The sequence below is a fragment of the Mirounga leonina genome, unplaced genomic scaffold (assembly GCF_011800145.1).
Source record: "Mirounga leonina isolate KUSES-001 unplaced genomic scaffold, KU_Mleo_1.0 Mir_174, whole genome shotgun sequence".
Classification (NCBI taxonomy): domain Eukaryota; kingdom Metazoa; phylum Chordata; class Mammalia; order Carnivora; family Phocidae; genus Mirounga; species Mirounga leonina.
Window position 1 is genome coordinate 63,267,347 of NW_023270451.1, and position 17,556 is coordinate 63,284,902.

At 37.3% G+C, this 17,556-nt stretch overlaps 1 protein-coding gene across 1 annotated transcript in view; it reads right to left on the reverse strand.

Moving 5' to 3' along the window:
• The window catches only part of SLC13A1 (solute carrier family 13 member 1), a 72,170-nt gene that overhangs the window by 2,417 nt on the left and 52,197 nt on the right, over positions 1–17,556 (reverse strand). Inside the window, exons 8-13 of the mRNA XM_035020302.1 lie at positions 15,545–15,664; positions 11,047–11,145; positions 10,530–10,631; positions 6,830–6,936; positions 3,986–4,095; positions 978–1,139 (exon numbers count right to left, since the gene is read on the reverse strand). Coding sequence (XP_034876193.1) covers positions 978–1,139; positions 3,986–4,095; positions 6,830–6,936; positions 10,530–10,631; positions 11,047–11,145; positions 15,545–15,664 — 700 coding nt within the window. The remainder of the gene's footprint in view (positions 1–977; positions 1,140–3,985; positions 4,096–6,829; positions 6,937–10,529; positions 10,632–11,046; positions 11,146–15,544; positions 15,665–17,556) is intronic.

Sequence of the window (17,556 nt, forward strand, 5' to 3'; positions counted from 1 at the left end):
TGCTTCTCCCTCTCCCACTCCCCCTGCTTGTGTTCCCTCTCTCGCTGCGTCTCTCTCTGTCAAATAAATAAATAAAATCTTTAAAAATAAATAAATAAAATAAAATTTGCTTAGGGATCATCACAGAAGGAGAGTTACTACTATTCTTAACTCATCACATAATTTTCTAACTGTGCCATGTTGAGAAGTGAAAAACAGAAAAACCAAAATGATATTTTACCAATAAAAACTGCCTGCATTTCTTGTCTAACTTGAAGCAGTAGCCTAAGAATGCCAACATATGCCCCTTGAGCTGGTAGAGGAACAATTCCAGAGGGCAATCCTCCTTAATTTAACATGCTACTTTCTCACCACGCTCGGCTGTCCCAGTAAGAAAAACATTTTACTTAAAGCTATTTCTTGTAATTGCTAGCTACGTGGGGAGGAAAAAGGAAGACTGTCTTTTCCTTTCTCTCCTTGCAAATCTGTTTTTTACTTATCTTTTAAAATTATTCCCTGGGCCATAGAGAACCGTGTCTAAGATATTTAAGCTTAAAGCTTGAAATGTAAGCCTAGCTTTTCATTCACTTGCAAATCACTTATATGAACCACTTCTCAGAAATTGAGGAATAATCTGGAGGGAGAAGTGTCAGTGTTAGAGATCTAAATACTGAAGTTGCCAGCAAACATGGACTCCCAAAGTCTTACAGCTGGAAAGGATCTAGGCCGACCCTCCCACTTATCTGCAAATGAAATATCTGGGCAGAGAGAAGAAGGTGAGTGCTTCTCTTAAGATCCTGCTGCTTGAATGTGGAAGAAAAGAGTTCTCCTGAGTTGAGGTCTCCTAAAAATGTATTAATGCAAATAAAGACCACTCTATAAGTTACTTACAGGAAGATCATTCATGCCAAAAATGATTCTATACCACAATATGAGAACAAGCAAAGTAGAACACAACTCTTTTGATGAGTATAAAAGCAGATGAATGAGATACTCACCAATGGAGATAATATAGGGAGAAGGAGGGTAATGGTAGCTGGATTGCTGGCTACCTCTGTTAAAGATGTGACGAGCAAAGAAGATATCAGAATGATGAGCCATACTGGTAATGAACCTAGAGGAGATAATTTATTTCCTATCCACTTAGACAGTCCTGATTCCTTAAAAAAAAAAAAATTGCAATGTTATTCATTAACAATTCATTTTAATCAGACACAATTTAAATGTATAAAATGTATCACTTGCTCTAAGAACTCAACTTCTGAAATATAAGTTTAATCTTTAATGTTTTTCCATGGTTTGGAAGATCTAGGTGGCTTTGACATGGAGGAACTCTCAATTATTCTTATTTTAACACTATTGACATGCTTTAGGAAATTTGAATTGTCTTCTCACATTTTTTCAATTAAATTTTAATTTTACGTAATTAATATATGTGGATATTTTAGGGACACCTGGGTGGCTCAGTTGATTAAGCGGCTGCCTTCGGCTCAGGTCATGATCCCAGGGCGCTGGGATCGAGGCCCGCATCGGGCTCCTTGCTCAGCAGGGAGCCTGCTTCTCCCTCTGCCTGCAGCTCCCCCTGCTTGTACTCTCATTCACTCTCTCTCCCCCATGCTCTCTCTCTCTAACAAATAAATAAATAAATAAATAAATAAATAAATAAATAAATCTTAAAAAAAAATATATGTGGATATTTTAACACGTCATGTGGGACTATGGGGCTTTAGGAAAATGGCAGCCCTCTGGTCTACCTCTCTCCTCTCCTAAGTTGTGTTCCTCAGAGACAATTTTCAACCCATATTAGCTATTTATAGTTACTTTTTAAATTATGCTTTTTCCTAATTTTCAAATTTAGACATTATTTACTGACCTTCTAGTATGTTACATAAGGATTTAGCTTTCTTACACCATCCACTATATATATATTTCCTGTCCCTCTATTTCTTTTACTCATATATCAACATTTTTTATTAAATCAATGTTTAAAGCTTGCCATTATGAGTACATGAATATTACTCATACCTCAGTTACTTAGTGTACTGTGATTATGTTAAAACAATGTTAAGGGGCATTTAAGAGACAGGGAACTACAAAAAGGTGAATGCTTTAGGAGCTAGCTGCTATCTCAGGGCTCCCAACCAGAAGGGTTATCTAGTTCTGGCCATTTGCCAAACTAATTACAGTTCGGAACAAAATTTTAAGAGTAAATGTCTTCAAAATCTTTGTAAAATCAGTTTCTAAGGGCATATTTGTCCACAGCCATATTTTTGAAGCTCATGGCTTCAGTATACCCACTCAGGGGTAGGGTTATTCTAGATGTCCCACAGACATTTAATTCTATATACTAGGAATTTCATAGATCTCCCTCCATGCTTTCCCTAATTCTGCCAGTGAGAGAGCCTAGTGTATCACAGGCTTTTTCATTTTCTTAGATTTTGTAATTCTAGGGTCTGGGTAATACTTTTAAAATTCCTTTGAGTATCTAGGGTCCAATTCAGACAGATATTCTGGGAAGCAGAGATGAACAGAATTCATATCCATGTCAGAATTGCTGATTCTGATTCCCTCATAATTCAGATTATCAGTCAAAAGAATGGAAGTTATTGATTTTCAGAAACCAGATCTCATTCTTGCTGAAATAGTAGAAAAGTGTATTTGCTTTATATTTCTATCATTTTAATTTGAGTGGTCTCTGAGGCAAGCCGAATCTAGACATAAAACAACATTGTAAGTGCCACTCAGAATTGAGACAATTTCTAAGATTTTCATCCATTACTAAATCATATTGCTGAGAGCTCAGTGTCCAAATATCACACAGAAAAAAATGACAATGAAGTCAGAAGCAAAAAAGTCTCCCTATAGGCTATTAAGAAGATAGCAGATAGTTATTTGTCTAGAGAAGAATAAAAATTTAACTTTCCAGAAACTAAAAGCCTGGACACAACATATCTCTCTCACCATCCTTTTTACGTTGATGACTGAATAAGGAAATGGAACAGCTGTGAGCTTTAAGTGTTTCACAGAAGGCTATGAAATCCAGAAATGAGAGGTTTTTAATGAGTCAAAGAGTAAAAAATTTTCATGGACTTTTTGAGAAGATACTTTTCTTCTAGGAGTCCTACAATGACTTTCAAGTAACAAAGGCCTCCCCAAACTTGTACTTTATATAAACTGGATAGATGATAGGCCAAAGAAATAGCAACTTTATTCCTCATGGTGGCTTTATTTCTCCCTAAAATTGGACATAATACAATATTAGCCATGGTTGTGTAAAATTCTCTCTGGACTTCATTCAATAAACATGTACAAAGTACCTTTAATGTTCTTAATAGGTAATAAATAATGTAATAAATAAATGATGCAATAAAGTACTATTATTTCTCATTCTCCTTCTTTGACAGCCTTAGGACTATGATATATTGAAGGGAAGTCTGTGAGCTACTCAAATTCATCATGAAATAAGGTAAAGTTATAAACAAAATGTTTTGGTAGGAGTCATTGTACATATGATTTTTATTTTTTTTCTTACTAGCTAATTTTATAATACTATTTTATGGATTAAGAATTCTAATCTTTGGGGAGCCTGGGTGGTTCAGTCAGTTAAGGGTCCAACTCTTGATCTCAGCTCAGGTCATGATCTCAGGGTCGGGCTATGCGCTCAGCAATGGAGTCTGCTTGAGAATCTCTCTCTCCCTCTCTGCTCCTCCCTGTCCACCCGCCCTTGCTTTCTCTCTCTCTTAAAAAAAAATGTGAGAGAACTCTAATCTTCTTTGCTTTATTCCTTTTGACATATTGGAACATCATTAAAAAATGATATTTTATACCTGCAGCCTGTAAAAATTATTAAACTCAGTTCATCTGTGTGGTATACTTACTGCATGGCTATTGAATTCTGCATCATTAAATGATAGAATAAAGTTGAATATGCCAAAGCTTGAGTATCTCCTGTTCTTCTTTTGAAAAGTCTAGTTAATTGTTAAATATCTTAGGCACAGAGTATTACCTCACAGCCATCTGCCAAGGCAAACCCTCCACCAACAAGAATGGCTATATCCCAGGGCATGAATGACTGGAATTCTTTCCAAGTAATCAGTGGAGAATAATCAAAAGCAACTGCAAAAACACAAGTCCTGTAGTTATACATTGCTTAAAATACGACAATATGACATTTTTTCTATTATCCTAAATCACCATCTCACAAGAAGTTTTTAATATTCCTATATTGTTTTAGATAGGGAACTTGATTTGGACTTTGAGTAATTTCTACCTGGCTGAGGTAGAACATTGCATTACAAAAAATTTTTTAAAGGTGCCATAACTTGGAAAAATCCATTGGATCATATTACAGAGTAAATTTAGATAGATTATAACATTGTCATTTATAATGCCATTCATTTATTCCTCCATTCATTCATTCATTCAACTAACATCTTTGTCTACTATGAGCAACACAGTGCATTGGACTGTACTCTTCTCTGCTATGCAAAACGTCTGTAATATGCTATTGGTTCTAATATCATCAGTGTAATATAACTTTATTCACTAATATTTACTTGAATATTGTTTTTTTCAAATCATGAGGAAGGTCATAATAGATTCATCAGGATTTCAGTTTAAAATCAAAGTTCAGATTAAATAATTTTTTTTTTAAAAGATTTTATTTATTTATTTGACAGAGAGAGAGTGAGAGCAGGAACACAAGCAGGGGGAGTGGGAGAGGGAGAAGCAGGCTTCCCGCTGAGCAGGGAGCCCGATGTGGGACTCGATCCCAGGACCCTGGGATCATGACCTGAGCTGAAGGCAGACGCTTAACGACTGAGCCACCCAGGCGCCCCCAGATTAAATAATTTAAGTATCATTCATAAGACTCTTAAAATTCTTATAAAGCAATTATCATAAAGATTTCTCTTGATATTTGGGTCATAATGGCTCATTTGATTTATTGAGAAAAAAGGTCATCCATGAATGTATTATTCCCATTTAACATTTGTGTGTAACAAGCAGCCTTCTACATGGTAAGATTTTAGGGTTACTATAAGACCCCTTCCTATTTCCTCCCCCCAAACCTAAACCAAACCTACCATCACCACTGATGGAAATTTTGCTATTTCTCACTTGAATTAAGGCATATATCCTGTAAAAATGCAAACATCTCTGAAATGTACCTCTCACGTAAAATTTAACATATGATGTCTTATTTGTCATTTTTAAACCTAGTGTGAATGAGTTTATCAGGGAGAACAGGAGTTGAAGAAGGAGAAGAGAGAGAATGGTAGATAGGGTATGGGGTCCAACTGCAGGCTGCCCTAAGATGGGCCACTTTGGCATGAACATTATTTTGAGTTAAAAGCAATCAAAATGCAGCAGATTCAGAAAAAGCTCTTGTCCTCCCCCTCAACTACCTGCTTGTACCAGGAAGAGAGACAGATTAATGATTCCTCTTTACCTCAGAGACTTATCTGCATAATTAGGCACCCTTTGTTTTCCAAACATCTTTTACCTTTCTGTTAATGGTCTTTCTCCTCTTTGTATCCTCAGACCCTTACCCCTCTTCTTAGCTCATATAAGTGTCATGTTACTGTCTTTGGAACTTCCTTGTCTGTGTGGATTCCCTGTATATACACTATTAAATTTGACCTTCTACCATTAATCTGTCTCATGTCAACTTGATTCTTAGTCCAGCAAGAAGGATCTTGAAGGGCAAAGAAAATTCTTTCTCCCCAACAGAAACAAGGCTCTTCCTGAGAGGGGGATTCAGATGTGGGAGCCAGGAAAGTTAAGCCAAGCATTGGTTCTTCAACATTTGCCACTGACAAGCCTTAGGACTTTGACTGCAATGGTCAGTGCCCTCAGGGTCTCATAGAAATTATTACTCTGTACTTTAATATCTCCTTATAACACACTTTGAGATGTTCTAGTTTCAAGTAACGAACAAAAAGGTACTTATATCAATGCTATGCTATTTACATATATCATGTCCTAGTCATCTGACTCATTAGTCATTTAACAATTTGAACTCAGGGAGTCAGGTGGGCCAACCCAGTTGCATGAATCCCAGTTCCATCCAAGTAAAAAAAGAAGGAAAAGAGAGAAATAAAAGAAAACCCAACAATAAAAACCCCCACAACTCTACTAGACTATTTCCAAACAATTTTAAACTATTTGTCCCACAATAACAACATAGGAATCGGACTACCCAAAACATGCTATATTAGTATAAAACACAGACATGGACAAATCCTATGTTTTAAAAGTATGTGTGTGTTAGGAGAAGGAGGGTATGTTCACATAAACATACTTTTTTGTCCATGTATTATAAAGACAATGAATGCTCCCACTGAATACCTGGTCTTTCATTTGAGACACTAGGTTCTGGCTAAGTGTGGGCTTGATTTGCATTCTCTCCAGGATTACTATGAGGCTGTAAATGCCCTTTCCCTTGAAACTCCTCACCTTTTTAGATCCTCAGCATTTATTACCAAGGGCTCATCATGAAGTGTGACTTCCAAGTTCTTGTTCCTATGTTTGCCAATAGTAAGATTAATCCTGATTATGGCAGGGGAGGTGGGCTTATTGTGGACCATATACAGTGTCGCTCGAAGTGAAATCCTAACCATGGTGCATAAGGAAATCTACTTCTCACTTCTGCCAAGTAAGATGATCCTTCTTGTAGGGGGAGGACATGTGCTGGTTGAATAAGGGTTGCGGTGTGCACACAGGGCATGCTAAGCCAGGGGCTGTGTGAGCATGTCCATTCCTTCTGTTTTAAGTGCTAACTGAAACCAATGGAATTTTGTAACTTTTGCTCTTCTGTCAAATTCATTCAGAATTATAAATAATACTCAACCAATTTCTCCTGTAGGTGTAGTTTTAGTCAATCTCTTAGCTGGGATAAGAAAGAATAGGATTCCTATAAGTAAGGCAACAGTTGAATCTGTAGCAAAACCGGGATACCTGAAAAAGGACAGATGTGTACATTAAAAAATGGCATTAAGAATTTGTATGAACCGAACAGAAATTGACTATGCTATTGGCATACAAGTGGTAGTGATGGTCCAGGTTATTTGTTCTGGATAATCTGGTCTAAAATCTATGGATTTCCAGCCAAGCCAAAAATTTCAGACCACGTTCCCATTGTTTTCATATATGTATCCTTATTTTCAAAACCATGAATACACATACTGACATACTAGCCTAACATGGCAAATTCCTTTTTAGGTAAAGCTTAAGGATCTGGTAAACCATTTTTTCTTTGAATTATTTCTTCTAATTATACTGGTGGAGAATTGAGGCAAAAACAATTGCTAGACCAGACAAAGCCCTGTATAATTGTTGTATAACATCCCACTATTGAGTTGTGGCAAGGAAAGGGTGTTTCTGGCGTCCTCCAAAACTCTTCTGTAAATTATGAAAAGACATTGATCTGTTTTTCTAAGATATAACATCTGCTACTGTGATTATAGGCCCTGACCATATCATATAAATGAAATCAACCCATTTAATGCTTTGCACCCTATGAAACTCAATCAAGAATATTAATTATTAGAATGGTTTATGAGATGCTCATAAATGATCACTGTACAAATTAAGAGTGATTCAGGAACAGATGGAGTCTTAGAATCACCACGCCATTTCAACAAGTAAGATAGGCTCCCAGAAGCCTCAACAGTTAAGAAGCACCTGGAAACCAGATATGAATGAAACAGACATAAATAAGTAGAACTCAGTTTTAAGATTCAGCAATATTAACTAGTGAATCTTTGCAGTCTGAGAAAACATATGTACACCCTAGAGTTATTTTGCTCCCTTGTAACCAAGTAATGTGTACATACTATAGAAGCTCTCTACTTCTGTGATTTACTTGAGCAGTCTAAATAATCAAGAAAATGCTTTATTTTATTCACTCTGACAACTTTATAAAAGAGTCTGTTTTCCTTAAATATAGATTTTATTTATTTCTTTGCTGAGTAAAAAGCTATCTTGGTGTAATTTATTCAACAAACTTTACCAATATTTATTATTTAATTGTTCCTTATTGCTTTTATTTGAGTTGTAATTTTTTATGGTATTTTTGCCAAATTAGGTCAGGGATCATGTAATCTGATTTTGTTTTATGAAAAGCCACGTTGAATTCAGTCCAGGTTCAAACAGATGGAATGAAAACATTAGGTGGTAGCTATAAATCTTGATATATCATTCTAGCTTTGGAAATTCCAAATGCTTAAAATCTCTATATTACACATATAGTCTACAGAATATACTTTAAATAAAATCAAGCCATAAATACTGAAGTAATTTTGTTCCAAAGACTTTTAAAACTATAATTATTTTATTATTAGTTTATTTTCATTTTATTTTCAGTTTATTATGAACAAAGATTGTCTCACTATTATGAATATTAAGCTTATACAAATTTTATTTGCTTTGGCAACTTATGAATCAAAGTTGATCAGATTTGTATCCTCAAATCCCTTCTTCTCTCAAACCTTTGTTCCTGTTCCCATTGTTTTTTCTACGAATTCTAGGTAACATGAGCACCTGCCTATATCAAATACACTCTGTTCTGCTGCGAACAAAATATCTCCTGAATTACATTTTCCTTCTGTAAGGGACAGAAATTAGAAACTGATTATATTGAATTTCCTACTGGGATTTCTTCCTGTTTTTTATTAGCTACTGTCTGATTTCATTTGGTTTTTACACACTGGTGTTTAGAGAAGACTCTCCCTACCTAAGATAATAGGAGTGGGATAAAAAAATAAATAAATAAAATAAAAATAAAAAGGAAAATAATTACTTTATGTTGGTTTAGGACCTATTACAAAACTAAAAAGTAATACTCAAACTGTTAAATGATAGCTTTCTATGAATAGCTTGCTTTGAATAATTGGATGCTGCCTTTTGTTTAGACTTTTCAAAGTGAAAAGTCTTAGTTCTAAACAAAAAGTTTATCAACTGAAGCTGATCCTTTGAAACATGCTACCATATGATACATGTCTTTCTCTGATAGACATTGGGGAGGGTATGTGCTATGGTGAGCGCTGTGAATTGTGTAAGACTGTTGAATCACAGGCCTGTACCTCTGAAACAAATAATACATTATATGTTAAAAAAAAAAAAAAGAAGAAGAAGAAGATAGCAGGGGGGGAAGAATGAAGGGGGGGAAATCAGAGGGGGAGACTAACCACAAGAGACTATGGACTCTGAGACACAAACTGAGGGTTCTAGAGGGGAGGGGAGTGGGAGGATGGGTTAGCCTGGTGATGGGTATTAAAGAGGGCACATTCTGCATGGAGCACTGGGTGTTATGCGCAAACAATGACTCATGGAACACTACATCAAAAACTAATGATGTATGGTGATTAACATAACAATAAAATTTTTTAAGAAATAGAAAAAAATTAAATTAAATTAAATTTAAAAAAAAAGAAACATGCTACCACATCGAATTGGTGCACTTGTATGTTCACCAGAAATTTGCACACAGACTTTGCACCTTTAAAAAATGTTGACAATGCCTATATAGCCAGAAGGCCCTGATTCAAGAAGAGAGGGAATTCTTCATTCCATGTAGGCAAAATAGTTTTAACCCAAACAATTTTGGTTTCTGTCCCCACAAACATGGATTCTTGCTGTGGGATGTGAGACAGGAAGTCATCATCAGAGATCTGCTCAATTTAGGAACCAGAGTACATCAGTGAAAGATGGATTAACAACACAAATTTCAAAACCAAAGTATTTATATTGATATGTAGGATGGTCCTTAATTTAGAAAATCATGCTATCGTCGTCCCCCTCACTTCATATGACTCAGCATGACTGCTGGTCTAGAAGACACTGTGAGATAAAATTAACTCGACCCAGCTTCTAACATTAGTTTGTAGAGTCAGTCTTATTACTTACTCGGGAATTCCTTATCTACAAAATAGGGGCAGGGATAGATTTATAGTGAACTCATATAAAAATGAACATAATTAGAGAATAAAACAAGATAGTGAACTGAATAAAAAAAATAAGTTGGCAAAAACCATAGCATGTGAATTCATATGAGGTTAATAACAAGGATGGAGTGGCATTTACCTCACATAATAAACATTTATATTGCACTTATGTAGGGAGAAGGGCAGCACCATTTTTAAGTGCCATTATTGGCTTCATTTTACAGATGAAGAAACTGATTGGCAAGTGACTTGCCCAAAGTGGAAGAGCACGGAATGAAAGCCAAGCAGTGTGACTCCAAAGTCTAGACTCCTAAGCACCACAGAACATGGCTTTCTGACTGCATTCCTAATTGTGTAAGGATGGGCGTAGCCTTGTCTAAAGGAGCCTGACTTTCAGTTACAGTGTATATGATTATCTTATCTGCAGTCTTACCTTAGATTTCATTCCTTACCATTTTTTTTTTCCTGGAAAGATTAGAATTAAACAATCTTTTCAATGGAAAGAAAGGAAAAGAGTCCCATACAATCTTTCAGAGTTATAGGAACCACTGAGGAGAGAAACAGACTAGAACAGGAAGGATTGACAGACATAACATGGATGCTTACTTGGGAAAAAGCGCAGACCAACCAGAGACAAACCCAGGATCTCGGCTAAACCACAGCAGAGCCATCACAGTGAAGAGGACCAAGGTCACAATTTCCTGATACCTGTGGGAAAATTCCAATCCCTTCGTTTATCTTCTCAGTCAGGACATTTGTAGAAACTCCCTGAGCTATTGGCAGAGTAATCTTAGCAGAACATTAAACACTGTAAAAACCAGATGATTATGTGTCAAAAATTTGAGGGAATCTGCACAGTTAGAAAAGGACTTGACTCCTCTGTGGCTCTTTGGCTTCTTTTCATTCTATCTGGTAAATTTTAGTTAGACAAAAGTATGTATTTTGTCACATTAGTTATATTTACAACGGTTAGCATGTTCAAGGTTCTTATCAGGTGTTCTAAATACACCACAGACAATTAAGTGCATGTTCAGCTTTAAACAAATACTTGCAGAATAAGCAGTGTGTATCTGTGTGAGGATGAGTGTGTTTCCATGGATGCCTGTGTGCATGTGTGTCTTACCTCATTGGCCCAAGTTTTTGGTATTCTTGTTTAATCACCTCAGCACAAGCTTTTTGTTTGGCTGTTTTGGTCTTGCCACATGTGAACATCTCCTTAAAACTGAAAAGAATAATGGAGCCTGTTAAGTAAAGAATTCTCCCTTTATAGAAGAGATTTGTGTGAAAGCTTTATAAAATACTAATCCTCCTGCCAGTAACAAATCTGTCTGTAATGCTTATACCTCCATCTCCTCCTTCGAATGTCCTCTCCCCTTCTTCCTGTTTGGCCTGGTTTGCTCAATTTTCAAGGCTTATTTTTGTTCTATATTTTTCACACATCTTCCCCTGATCTCTTCCTTTTCTAAGTCTGTTCACACCATTAGAATTTTGCCACGTGCGGCTCATCTCCAATTTAACACTTTATTGTATAACTGTTATAAAGTTTCATTTCTTTATTGTCTATCTTGCTAGTTAATTGCTGCACACGTGTTAAGTTTTCCCTCGCTAGTTGGATACTGAATTGTTGGAAGGCCGGGTCATTGATGTTTGCTCAGGCACAGTGACTCTCAACACTGGCATGTACAACAAATATGTGACTCGGCAAATTCACAGTACCTTGCTCAAATTTATGAGACGGCTGGTTGTCAGATCCACAGTTTGCACAGAATACACTGGACTCGAGCCATACGCTAGGGCAGAGAAGTCACGTACACCGCTCGTGAGCGGAGTCTAAGCTGGATCTCTTTTCAGAACGAAAACCAACTCTATTACATTTTTTTCTTCAAGTTGTTTCATCCCTTATGCCCTAATAGAATCCACTAGATAGTTTTCCATCTATTGCCAATAGTAACTGCCAGTCTCTATTTCTTTTAGCTGCTGCTTTTAGTGACACCTTTTCCTTGTGACTAAATTTTCTTTCCTGAAGTCCAGGGTCTTCAAAACTTTTTTTTCTGAACTACTGCTCTAGGATTAGATTTAAAAAATCCCTCCAGGGGAATAAACAAATGAGCAAATGGCTCGATGCTTATGTTCTATCTCTTGGAATGTCTATAAGTAGCTCAGTTAGATTGCATTGTGTATGGGTAGGGAAAGCATTTCTGAGTGTATATCCTAAGGAATTGAAATCTGGATCTGAACTCACATGTTCACTGCGACATTATTCACAATAGCCAAGATATGGGACCAACTCAGGTGTCCATCGACAAACAAGTGGATAAAGAAAATGTGGTAGAGAAGGAAAAGAAAAGGTGGCATATACATACAATGGAATATTATTCAGCCTTAAAGAAGCAGGAAATCCTGCCATTTGTAACAATGCAGATGGACTTGGAGGACATATGCTAAGTGAAACAAGCCAGACACAGAAAAACAAATATTGTATGATCTTACTTATATGTAGAGTCTAAAATAGTCAAACGCATGTAGGCAGAGAGTAAAACAGTTGTTTGCCAGGAAATGGAAGAAGATGGAAATGGGGAGGTGTTCGTCAAAGGGTACAAAGTTTCAGTTATGAAAAATAAGTAATTTCTGGAGGTCTACTGCACAAAATAAGGCCTGTGATTAACAACACTGTACTGTATACTTAAATATTTACTCAGAGTGTAGGTCCTATGATAAGTGTTTTTACCATAAAAGGAAAAAAAGAAAAAAAAAACTCAAAAAGCAAAAGGGGGCAAGAGGAAACTTTGGGAGGTGGTGGAGAAGTTTATGGCCTTCACATTGATGATGGTTCATGGGCGTATATGTATCTCCAAACACATCAAGTTATATACGTTAAATATCTATGGCTTTTGTATGCCAATCATACCTCAATAAAAGCAGTTTTAGAAAAAGAGTACAGGATAATGTTGTCCTGTAAAATCGCTGGGCTAAACATGGATATATATGAGGGAGAAAATAGGAAGACTAAGATGGTGTGAATGTAGCTATCACACAAAGACATTTTATTTACTTATTTTTTCTGTAGTTCCGCTACTCAGACTTGTTTAAACTATTAGTCCCTTTGAAGGAAGAGTTTCTCAATTAAGTCATCCATCCTACACATTCAAAATCATTTTCCTGTGCACACTACAACCACTAAACATAATTAGATGGATGTTGTTATATTTAAGATCAATGAAATAATATTTAATTTTTATAATCTCAGCTAAATTACTGACTAGTGCCAGTCTTGAAATTTTACCCCTTGCCACAATATAAATACTAGTATTATAAGAAACTGAGCCATGGACTACTTTGAGATCCTACTGTCGAATAGAAAAGTAGAATTAAAAAAAAAAAGGTGAGTCTCGGGGTGCCTGGGTGGCTCAGTCAGTTAAGCATCTGACTCTTGGGTCATGATCTCAGGATTATGAGATCGAGCCCCGCATTGGCTCTGTGCTGCTCGTGGAGCCTGCTGAAGATTCTCTCTCCCTCTCCCTCTGCATTTCCCCTGCTCTCTCCCTCTCTCTTAAAAAAAAAAAAAAAAAAAAAAGGTGAGTCTCTTTAAAAAATGTTTTCCACCTGGTAGACTGCACATGTACTTGGTCCCTTTGGTTGGGGATGATAAATAGTTAAGTCGAAAGCCATACTGGCTTTGCTACAAATGAAGGTTAATGCCTTCACAAAGGAACTGATGAAGCATATGACAATGCATCATCCTCTTCATTTAAATAAGTTCAGTGGCACTGATAGATGAGCTTCTCTTCCCAACTATGTTGGGGTCATTTATAATGGGTGAGTTAACTGTGTTAACAGCCAACACACTAATCAGAATGTATGGCGGCCTGCCAGGGGAGTGGCTGATAATTTCTGTGTGTTGATCTAAAACCTCTGGAGGTGAAGACCCTGAATGACTGAAATGGACACTGAAAAATTAGCCAGAACGTGAAGCTGTGTAATGTCTAACTGATAGCGGACAGCAATGGGACTATTTAAATATGCCACTGATCATGATTTATGGACTTTACCTAATGTATGCACTTTGCAGGCTTTCTGATCTCATACAGGACACCTTTCACTACATCTGCCCTTTATTTTCTTAATTTCTCCTTTATACATGGTGGGCCATTTCAAAATAATGACAATGGTTGCATACATTTTTTATAAAGTCATTATATGTGGTGACAAAGAAGGAAATGGCTATTGGTCTGCGACCGGATGCTTCCTCCCTTAGTTGGGATTCCTGTCCTTTGCATCTTGCATTGCTACCTGTGCAACTGAATAGACCCCAAAGGCTTGGATTTCCAGGAAGGAGCATTTAGTACGCAGCTGGCCTCTCCCCACTGATGCCCACCTGCTGAAGTCAGTGACATTTCACACATTTGCTTCAGCAGGAGGACCATCACATGCTGCTCCCACAGTCTGGACAAATAGATCTTTTTAAAAAAATCATCAGTACCATCTTCCCACTACTAATAAAACTGTGGCGGTTCTGGAGGAAAACCAGGAAGAGGAATGGAGAGGGAAAAATACCAGTTGGCTTGGAAAATTTGGGCCCGGGTATGGAACACCACCTGATCCCAGTGCTTTGCTTTTCCAAGGAAGTACACATAGCTGACTTTGGTCTCACCGGCTTAGTAGATAACATGTTGTTTTGCTCATAGGTCCTTGAAATTATTTAAATAAAAGCCGATAAAGATGAATTTGAATTGTTTCTCAGGAACAGATCCTCAGGGTTTGATTTATAGTCATTTCCCCTTTCTTTGTGGAGTACTGTTACATGTGTTGAATAAAGCTGCATTTTAGATTTTGCTGTGGAGCCCTTCATAATTGTAAATGCTGGCTGTCATTTAAGTCATTTACGTAGCTCGTCGGCACTTACGAGGCACCTGCTTCAGTCCCAGCCAAGGTAAAATTTGCAAATTCTCCTTGAAGACATATATTTGACATTTTTCAGCTTGGACCCATATGTGTTAGAATTACAGCATTGTAAGTGATCTGACTGACCTTCCAGTTAAATTCCATCGTTTTACAGTTGAAAACACTGAAACTGAGAAAGACCACTCATTGTGAGAAGCCACAACTTTGTCCCTGGTCTTCTGATTTCTAATCCAACATTCTTTCCACAGGGCACACTCTCACGTCTTTATGTGATTTTTTCAAAGACATACCAATGGTGGTAGGATGAAGCAGAAATCTTGCATGTTACAGTTTAAAGTAACTAGATAACCAGACAAAATCCCCACATACAAGCAAGAGGAGGGGCAAAACCTCTTGAAATTCCACTTTAACAAGCTGGACTGGGCCCTTCTTATCATGAGTTCCTTATGCCCTTCTGGCTGATTAATAAATTATTAGCTTAGCACTCAAAGGAGAATGAGATGGATTTGCTTTTTACAAACTCTCCTCCAAAGCCAACAATGTTTAGATGATATTCTAGCTTATCCTTAAAATATGTGCTCATGTGTGGCAGTTTTCTGAGGAACAGAAGTGCAGAAACTCCATGTGCCTAAAATGGGTGAAAGACCCCTGGGTGAGCAGCCGAGAAGTGGGAACCGAGACACCTGTATTTATCTGATTAACATGCAATATTTACTTACTTGAATCCTAGGAAAAGCCACTGAAGCCAGATCCAGGACAATAACAGAATAATAATAGCAGCCGGGAAGGAAAGCATAAACCATGATCCAAAGTTAATGCAGTGACAGTCAGGGTAGCGCCTGTGTGAAAAGACAGCAAAGTGTTCATGGGAGTGTACAAGTGCCATCCTTTCAGATGGTCCTTGGGGAGAAGCAGCAGGTCACGTCCTTCCCGGGCTCCCAGCCAAGAAAGACGATGTCGGACCTTCTCATCATTAAGTACAGCAGTTGGTTTTACCTCTTATCTTTTGTCCTGATTCTGTAACTGCATAATTTTTGCTGCCTCCCATACAAGCAAGAGGGTATGTTATGATTTTTGTTCCTTTTGTTCAGTCTGTAGGGAAGTGCTTGGGAAAGCTAGCACAGTGCCCGACACTCACTGAATGCACCAGAAGTGGGAATGCATGGGGATGTGTGCCTTGTTAGCCCTCAAAGCATCAGTATGTGAGCGGGGTGAGCCAAGAGGACATGGGAGCAGATGAAAGTGAACTTCACGGACCTGAATGTCTGCTACCATTTCACAGTGGTAGCTGGCATCCCAGGCACTTGGGAAGGGACTCTGATCCATCCATATTGTCTCCTATGGCTGTTTTCCCTCTGTTTTTCCTCAGCCCTGAAGAAACTGTAACCGTCTTACCAGGGATATGCTAGCCTTTTCTTCTTAGAATTAGACAGTGCTTTGGGGCTCAGTCAAATGGAATAAATCTGGACCAGATAAAAACAAAAGTTCTGTGGAAAACATGAGCTCTTCCTTTATTTCTCCTAGTTATTTTCAGCATTTTAGCCCACATAATCACAAAACAATAACAAAAAAAGGGGGGGATGGTCAGAGACAAGCACGGTTTCTTTGGTAACCTCACATTTATTTTTTCAAAATGTAGTTTAAGTTTTGCAGCACCTGGGTGGCTCAGTCGTTAAGCGTCTGCCTTCGGCTCAGGTCACTGTCCCAGGGTCCTGGGATCGAGCCCTGCATCGGGCTCCCTGCTCAGCAGGGAGCCTGCTTCTCCCCCGCCCACTCCCCCTGCTTGTGTTCCCTCTCTTGCTGTGTCTCTGTCTGTCAAATAAATAAATAAAATCTTAAAAAAAAAAAAAAGAGGGGCGCCTGGGTGGCTCAGTCGTTAAGCATCTGCCTTCGACTCAGGTCATGATCCCAGGGTCCTGGGATCGAGCCCCGCATCGGGCTCCCTGCTCCGCGGGGAGCCTGCTTCTCCCTCTCCCTTTGCTGCTCCCCCTGCTTGTGCTCTCTCACTCTCTGTCAAATAAATAAATAAAATCTTTAAAAAAAACAAAAAACAAATGTAGTATAAGTTTCAAATAAATTCTCATACAGTTATCTATTTTATGACAGAAGAGGGGAAAACAGGAAATTTGAGAAACAATTGTCCTTGATTTTTTTCTTGACACAATGACACAAAGATGTAGCTGGAACTTTGGAAAGTACAGAAAATATACAGAAGCAATAAAAACACCATTAACATATTTTAATTACCTTTAAAATTACAAAATATAAAGCAATTTATAGAAATGATAGCTTTTTAAATTCTTGTTATAGTTGAATCATACTTTGTATTTTCCATTAAAGAAAAGTCATGTAAATAAACGAAATGTCTCATGCTACATGCATCAACATAAGCTATATTTTTGTACTTTATAAATTGTTTCTTCTTCTATTTTAGGATGGTTGCTAAGTAATACAAAAACTTAAAAAAAAAACAATAATGGGCTTTTAAAACTCTAGATTTCTAATGTTTTCTACAATTTCCTTGAGGTTATAAGAAGTTGTTGTGGATACCAGAGTTATCATTAGCAAGTTGAGGATGATTATTATCTACCACAAAAAGATCCAAAGCTTAGCTTACATATTATGCAATTAGAAATGACAAATGATGAATAAGTCGTGCTTGGGAATACAGAGAATTGATGAATGGAAAAATGCTTTATCATGTCCATGAGCTTCTATTAAGAATTGTTCA